General features: G+C 47.7%; 1 protein-coding gene across 1 annotated transcript in view; it reads left to right on the forward strand.

The window, feature by feature from the left end:
* Positions 1-6,946, forward strand: part of LOC310786195 (cadherin-2-like) — a gene marked incomplete at both ends in the record, with an annotated part of 90,416 nt that extends 83,470 nt beyond the window's left edge. The window contains 2 exons of the mRNA XM_083647368.1: positions 689-850; positions 6,740-6,946. Coding sequence (XP_083503494.1) covers positions 689-850; positions 6,740-6,946 — 369 coding nt within the window. The remainder of the gene's footprint in view (positions 1-688; positions 851-6,739) is intronic.
* Between the last annotated feature and the right edge of the window lie 1,588 nt (positions 6,947-8,534).

The following is an 8,534-nucleotide window of genomic DNA, read 5'->3' on the forward strand; positions in this document are numbered from 1 at the left end:
CTCTCCCTCTCTCTCTCCCACTCTCTCTCTCTCCCACTCTCTCTCTCCTTCCCTCTCCCTCCCCCCTCTCTCTCTCCAACTCCCCATCTCTCTCCCTCCCCCCTCTCTCTCTCTCCCTCCCCCCTCTCTCACTCTCTCCCTCTCATTTTTGCAGTGTTGATGTTGTGTTCGAGAAGGTGGAGAACAGTGTTGTTTTTCTGAGTGGATGCTAATAAGATAGCATTAGCGCCTCGTTACCCTCTTCCCCTGAGGACGGATGTTGTGGGAGAAATAGCAGACGTTGCATCAGAGGAGCGGGTTTGACTCATTTGAGCGATTATATATACCGGTATATATATATATATATATATATAATATATATATATAGTGTGCTCAACGTTTTGCAATAGCGTCCGAATTCTCAACTGTTAATTTGATTCAATTCGTCAATTCGTCGACTATAAAATACCCACAATGCACAGCAATTTCTAGTGAACAGCAAATGTACCCCACATTTTGTCCCGTACTGGAGCTGTATTTGAGAACGATGTCATCATGTCGCAATATTTACATTTTGCATTGTCCTCTTTTTCTGTGGAATGCTGACGTTACGTTTTGACCGCTTATATCTTGCATCGCCATTTCGTGTGTGTGTGTGTGTGTGTGTGTGTGTGTGCTTGCGCGTGTGTGTGTGTGTGTGTGCGCTTAGGACTACGACCTGAGCCAGCTGCAGCAGCCAGACGCCCTGGAGCCAGAGTGTGTGAAGGTGGGGATCAGACGCCTGGATGAGAGACCCCTCCACCACGACCACCACTACCCCCTCCGCTCTGCAGCGCCACACCCAGGGGACATCGGAGACTTCATCCACGAGGTACAACAACGTGTGTGTGTGTGTGTGTGTGAGAGAGAGATAGAGAGACAGTTCACACCTTTAAGAAAGCATTAGTCTGCTTGTTTTGCTGCTGTACATTATTATAATGCTGCTTTGTCACTTTCGGAACCGCCCGCCCGCACCCACAATATTTTCCTAATTTGCCAACCCAGACCGCCCGCATGGCGGGCCCCGAGCGGGTTCTGGCTTCTGGATAGCCCACGCATCACTACCGGGCAGACATGTGCGCGTGGCTTCCATTCTGATGCAGGACTTTGTGGGCAAAATGACAGTGGAATGATAGATTGTCCCCACTGTCTCCACACAAGAGGTCTTTGTGAAGGTTTTCCCAAACGGTGTGGCTGCGCATCATTTGATCAAATTGCTTTTGGTAACGAGGTTCACCCCACACAGCAATTCAACTGGTAACGAGGTTCACCCCACACAGCAATTAAACTGGTAACGAGGTTCACCCCACACAGCAATTAAATTGGTAACGAGGTTCACCCCACACAGCAATTAAACTGGTAACGAGGTTCACCCCACACAGCAATTAAACTGGTAACGAGGTTCACCCCACACAGCAATTAAACTGGTAACGAGGTTCACCCCACACAGCAATTAAACTGGTAACGAGGTTCACCCCACACAGCAATTAAACTGGTAACGAGGTTCACCCCACACAGCAATTAAATTGGTAACGAGGTTCACCCCACACAGCAATTAAATTGGTAACAAGGTTCACCCCACACAGCAATTAAACTCAGCATCTGTTCACGCGGCCAAGAGCTGTTTTTCTTCAGTGCCTTCTTTGACACACATCATATCCCAGGTAACATGTGAGTCAAATACAGACTTTGTTTATCCCGTGTGGATGCACCGCACGAAACACAGACACGTGTGTGTGTGTGTGGGGGGGATGTTCTAAATCACATGAGGTTCTAAATCACATGAGGTCCCCAGGTAATACTACGGTAGTCCTGTGTGAATAGTTATTTTAAATGTAAAAGTGACGCTTCCCTGTGCGTTTAAAAGCTTTGCTTCAATTCAACTCTATACTTATGTCTGCAAATAAGTGGTATGGAAGAATACAAAAGGCACTATAATGCGATGACGATTGGTTGACAGGAGGATGAGTGTGAGAAAGGAGAGAGACATGCTGAAAACACTAGAGAGAGAGAGAGAGAGAGAGAGAGAGAGAGAGAGACATGCTGAAAACACTAGAGAGAGAGAGAGAGAGAGAGAGAGAGAGACATGCTGAAAACACTAGAGAGAGAGAGAGAGAGAGAGAGAGAGAGAGAGAGAGAGAGAGAGAGAGAGAGAGACATGCTAAAAACACTAGAAAGAGAGAGAGAGAGAGAGAGAGAGAGTTCTTGCCTGACTCCATGTGTAATAGTGTAATTGGTAATTAGCTTGTCTAATGGTCAGGATTAGCAGCCTCAGACATGGCCACAGCCTGACGAGCTGACTGCAGGTTAAACCCATTGAGTTGAGTTAATCCCACAAACTGACTCCACTCCAGGCTCCTTAAAGGGGAAGTCCAGGTTTTGGAGAAGTCTACATGTATATCTGATTCAGCCCGAGTCTGTTGAGCCCGTCCAGAGAGCAGTCTGCTGTTCTGGTTGTTGAGACATATAGAAGTAGGGTTCAACTGATGGTTTGTGAAGTCTCATTCTGACGTTTTAGGACTAAAGCGATCAATAGAGCAGGGATTCCCAAATTTAAGATTGTCAGGGCCCACTTTGAAATCCTTATTATTTTTATTTCATTAACAGAGCCTGTGGACTTGGGCATACGGCAAATAAATAATCCATCCACATACAAAGAATTGAGGCAAAATACCCCAAAGCCAGATTGCCAACATTTCCCCCCCTTACTCATCAGAAGTACTGGTGCATTTTGACAACAATGCACCCCGGACCCCCATTTTTGAACCAGGCAGTCTTTTCAAAATGTTACAGTTTGTCACTAAAAGTTTGTCTTTAATTGTGAGCTGAAGTGACAGCATGTCTGCGTTCAGGCGTTCACTCAAAGTAACTAACGTTAGTCTGCGTTCAGGCGTTCACTCAAAGTAACTAACGTTAGTCTGCGTTCAGGCGTTCACTCAAAGTAACTAACGTTAGTCTGTGTTCAGGCGTTCACTCAAAGTAACTAACGTTAGTCTGTGTTCAGGCGTTCACTCAAAGTAACTAACGTTAGTCTGCGTTCAGGCATTCACTCAAAGTAACTAACGTTAGTCTGCGTTCAGGCGTTCACTCAAAGTAACTAACGTTAGTCTGTGTTCAGGCATTCACTCAAAGTAACTAACGTTAGTCTGCGTTCAGGCATTCACTCAAAGTAACTAACGTTAGTCTGCGTTCAGGCGTTCACTCAAAGTAACTAACGTTAGTCTGCGTTCAGGCGTTCACTCAAAGTAACTAACGTCAGTCTGCGTTCAGGCGTTCACTCAAAGTAACTAACGTTAGTCTGTGTTCAGGCGTTCACTCAAAGTAACTAACGTTAGTCTGCGTTCAGGCGTTCACTCAAAGTAACTAACGTCAGTCTGCGTTCAGGCGTTTACTCAGATCCAAGCTGTCAACATTGAGGATGACACGAGCCAAAACACCCATCCAACAGTACAGACCTGGGCAGAGAACTGAGAGCACTGTTGAATATCATAACCGTAATAATCGAGGTAAAAAAAATCAATAATCGTGATATCGATTTGAAGTCACATCGCTCAGCCCTACTGTTGAATGATTTCTATGATAAAAGCATAATAATAGAACATATTGACGAGCTGTGGCCAGGGAGCACTGACTGGACAATATATCATATTGATCAGTAAAACCCCTGAGAAATGTGGAGCATTCGTTGGCCGTTTGTCAGCAATGGCGGACGGTCTAAATCAACAGGGCTGAGAACCACTTCTTGGAAAAAAAATATAATTAAGTCCTTTTTTCATAGACTCTATAATTGCTTCTCTACCTTCCAATCATCTCAGAAGCCCCGCACTGAGGCAAGTGCTTTTTCACATGGACTAAAGCCCCTGTGAGTTAATCAGATAGGCTTCTTAGAGGAACCGAACGCTTCGTTGAAGTCAGGACGGAGCACATCTCCAGCGCGTGGCTTCCCAGCAGGGAGGCGTCCAGGGCCGTGAAGGGTCATCATCGTCAGAGCAGTCCATGCATGTCATTTTCTGTCAAGTGTTTTCCTTTGTGTGTGTGTGTGTGTGTGTGTGTGTGTGTGTGTGTGTGTGTGTGTGTGTGTGTGTGTGTGTGTGTGTAAAGACATCTGCCAAGCAGAGCTATGAATAATGAGAGGGAGCTGTCAGACATGTCAAGCCGATGTAGACAGCTTAATCCGGCAGACATGACAAGCCGATGCCTCTCTCTCTCTCTCTCTCTCTCTCTCTCTCTCTCTCTCTCTCTCTCTCTCTCTCCCGCTCTGTCTCCTTCCATGGCGTTGTGGATTGACAGGAGTTGTCTTCAGACGACAGACGTGGCGGGCGCCCCCCCACAAAACACTTCCCTCGGCTTATCAGATTTGAACGCTTTAATTCCAGCCGCGTCGAGTGGCGGCGGGCGGCAGTCAATAACGGCACCCCGTTTTCTGGAGCGCTGTTTCGCCCCCCAAAGTTTGTCCGATTCTGTCATTTCTTTTGTGATGTCGTCGTCTGCAGCTGTTTGTGTGGAATGCATAAAAAGTGTGTGTGTGTGTGTGTGTGTGTGTGTGTGTGTGTGTGTGTGTGTGTGTGTGTGTGTGTGTGTGTGTGTGTGTGTGTGTGTGTGTGTGTGTGTGTGTGTGTGTAAGCGTGCGTGTGTGTCAGCTTTTTTTTCCCCCTATCCCTGTGGGGGCCGAAAACTGGAAGCCTACGATCCACCTGGGGCCCCTTGTGACCTCATGGGGGGCATTTTCTTTGGCCCCATGAGGAAAAGAGTTGATTGAGGGTCAGTGGTTAAGATTAGGCTTATGGTTAGGGTAAGATATTAACATGTTACTGTGCAGGGTAAGATGTTAAAGTCCCTGGAAACCAAAATCCACAAAAACCTTCTAACTATTAAATTTAGGGTCTTATGTGAGTAATTGTGTGCCTCAGAAAAGAGAGAGAATTACTTTCAACCCTAACCCCAAAAATCGACACTTTTCTACAAGGTCTGGATTTCCATTTCCTCATTGAAGAGAGCGGAGCGCGTGGTGCTAAAATGCATGATCTTATCGCGTCATAAGATTTAATCGAATCACACACACGCATGCACGCACGCACACACACACAGTAGCACTGTGCACTCGCAGCGCAGCGGCGAGTGTGTTCACCGAGCAACGCGTGAACACACACACACCCACACACTCCATCTCTCTTTCCTTCTCTCTCTCTCTCCTTCTCTCTCTCTCCAAGTCAATGGATTGTCCCCATAATGTCCCCATAAGGATAGAAATACTGTACAAACTTCTATGTATGTATGTATGTATGTGTGTGTGTGAGTGGAGGGGGGTGGTTGTAAGTGCTGTCTGGGTAATCTGTTGAATCTCCTCCTGGAGATAGAGGCAGCATCTGCCCAGCCTGACCCAAATCCTGCTCTCCTCTACACTCCTCTGTAATCCTTCTTTCCAGCCTCTCCCTCCCCAACCTAGACCCCAGAACACCCTCCCTCCCTCCCCAACCTACACCCCAGAACACCCTCCCTCCCTCCCCAACCTACACCCCAGAACACCCTCCCTCCCTCCCCCCAAGCCAGCCCGCCCACCACCTCCCCCAACCACTCTCTGTTCAGAGCATAGACTGTAACCACTCTCTGTTCAGAGCATAGACTGTAACCACTCTCTGTTCAGAGCATATACTGTAACCACTCTCTGTTCAGAGCATAGACTGTAACCACTCTCTGTTCAGAGCATAGACTGTAACCACTCTCTGTTCAGAGCATAGACTGTAACCACTCTCTGTTCAGAGCATAGACTGTAACCACTCTCTGTTCAGAGCGTAGACAGTATAAACATTTGGACACAGCCACCATGATGTCTCCATGGTTTGTGGACTCGAGTTTGGCAGAAGCAGCTAGCGTGAGACCAGGGGTTTCCCACAGAGCCGCCTGCTATTGGTCCACGATGAGCGAGCTGCGCAATCACTGGACAGACGACCTGTCAATCACACCCCAAAGCATAGTCTGCTTCATCATCTATTTGACTCTAAGTGGGACCATAATTTATGAAATGAACATCATGCTTTATTAAAGAAGACTTGGAACTAGTGATTGAGACCATCAACTCATTAGGAAAGTGTTTATTACAGAAGTCATAAATCAAGTGAGAAGTCGGGTCATTTCCCCATTGACTTCCATGCAATCTGATTTATTTTTGGGGCCACTAGAGTCGCCCCCTGCTGGCCATTAGAAATAATGCAGGTTTAAGGCACTTCCGCATTGGCTTCATTTTTTCAGAAACGGAGCTATGCCCTTGGTTCCGAGTTCTCCCTAGAAATAAGTAAACCCTACGCTTCCCACCGGCAAGGTTTTATGTGATGTTTTGCTGTAAATTTGCCAACTGCCAAAAATTGCAAGTTGAGGAAAAAAATAGATTACTTTTTTTAGCTGCTACCTAATGGCAACTTTTCTCAAAAATTGCAATGGAATTTGTCAAGTTTTATGTGATTTTTTTCTGCAGTAAAATTGCTGGAACTGGCAAAAATTGCAAGCTGACGGAGCGTTTTGCCATTTTTGCGGCGATTGATTGAATTTCTATTCATTGTTGCGATCGCAAAATCGCAATTTCCTGGAGGTAGTGGATAATGACAGAATTAAAATTTTTGGGGTGACCCGCTGATTTAAGAATGTGTGTGAACCCTGACCCTCGCTCGACCCTGGTCTCACCCTCTCTCTCTCTCTCTCTCTCTCTCTCTCGTGTCTCCATCAGGGTCTGAAGGCGGCGGATAACGACCCGGCGGCGCCCCCTTACGACTCCCTGCTGGTGTTCGACTACGAGGGCAGCGGCTCCACGGCCGGCTCCCTCAGCTCCCTGCACTCCTCGTCCTCCTGCGGCGACCAGGACTACGAGTACCTGGGCCACTGGGGGCCGCGCTTCCGCAAGCTGGCCGACCTGTACGGAGGAGGGGACGACTAGCCAACCTGTGACCCCCCTCGCCCCGCCCCGCCTCACCCCACCCACCCAGGATACCAGGGGTGCGGGTGGGGACAGAGCAAGGACCCTAAAAAGAAGGATAAGGCACCACTCGTGTCACAGCGTTCACATTTTTTGCATTGGGGCCAATTCCATTGAAGTGAATGGGCCGGGCCGGGCAGGGTAAAACCCACCACTGTGTTGTGTCACCTTTGATTGAAAAAGGCTTCCATCAGATGAAAGAAAACACGTTACGTGATGTTGACTGATTTTTATCGCTCTCTAAATGTGTCTGATCGTTTTCCTTATTACTGGTCTCCAGACAGATCGTGGCTCTGTCCAGCAGCAGCTAGAGGTAGATTAGCTAACTACACCTGATGATACATGACCGAACGAGCATCAGTCAACATCTCGTAATGTGTTTTTTTTCTTTCATCTGGTGGAAGCATTTTTCAATCAAAAGGTGAAACGACACAGTTATGGTGGTTTATGGTGGACTCACGCTGTCAGCACCCACCTCACTTCAATAGACCTGGCCCCAATGCAAAATTGGAATGCTGTGACGGGAGCGATGTCTTATGCTTCTCCGTCGGCTCCTTGGGACAGAGGACATGGGCGGGACATGGGGGTACGGATGGGGACAGGGACAGAGGGACCTAAGCGGCACTTCTTTATGATCACGGGACAACTTGGAAAGCGACTGTGGCTGCGTCTTCAGGAGGGCCGATGACACTAAGGGACCATGCTGGCCCCGGTTAGGGTTAGCCGGCTAGCATGCAGGCTAACGGACGCGGGCACCGGAGCGTTAGCCTCCCCCCCCCCCCATGCTAACAGACACGAGCAGCCGGAGCAGCAGCAGTAGCGCTTGTCGGAGGTGGCGCCGGCTCGGGCCGGCCGACGGCTAAGCGCTACGACAGCCATGCTAACGACGCTCATTTACACTTGAATCTCACAGTACAGAAGCACTGGGGTCAAATGTGCCTTTTTGTACATTCTTTTGATCGTGTTCGAGTCTCCTTTCTGTTCATTGCTTTAAAAAGCTCCGGACCTTTTTTGCAACGGCAACGGACTGTAGCTGGAGGAGCGCGTCGCCACGTTAGTGTGTGTGTGTGTGTGTGTGTGTGTGTGTGTGTGCACGTGTGTTTGGATTCCACCTCATTACCAGAGCATGTGTGTGTGTGCGTGTGCACGTAGTATGTGTGTGAGTCATTCCCACAGAGACACACTGGATGGACACTCCTAACACTGCAGAACGATCCTGTGAGCAGAAACATGTGGCTTTACTATACAGCTCCGGCTCCTAGATTTGTCCCTCTGACGCAATCAGAAATCACAAGCATTACTCCCAGTGTGGCAAAACTAAAGACCCGCCCCGGATCAGCTGGAGCGGATAGCATTAACCTCCTTTACCGTCCGTGTGTCCAGGTTTTGTCTTTGAAACTTAGTAATTCTAACCAATATCAATGTGTGGGCTGAGCAATTGTATTACTGTTACTAGATTGCAACGATTCATCGACGACAGAAAATTAATTGCCAGCTTTTTTTTTTAACAGATTCATCGTTAAGACTTTTTTTTTTTTTATATATATAT

The sequence above is a fragment of the Poromitra crassiceps genome (genome assembly GCF_964638095.1).
Source record: "Poromitra crassiceps genome assembly, chromosome: 12".
Lineage (NCBI taxonomy): Eukaryota > Metazoa > Chordata > Actinopteri > Beryciformes > Melamphaidae > Poromitra > Poromitra crassiceps.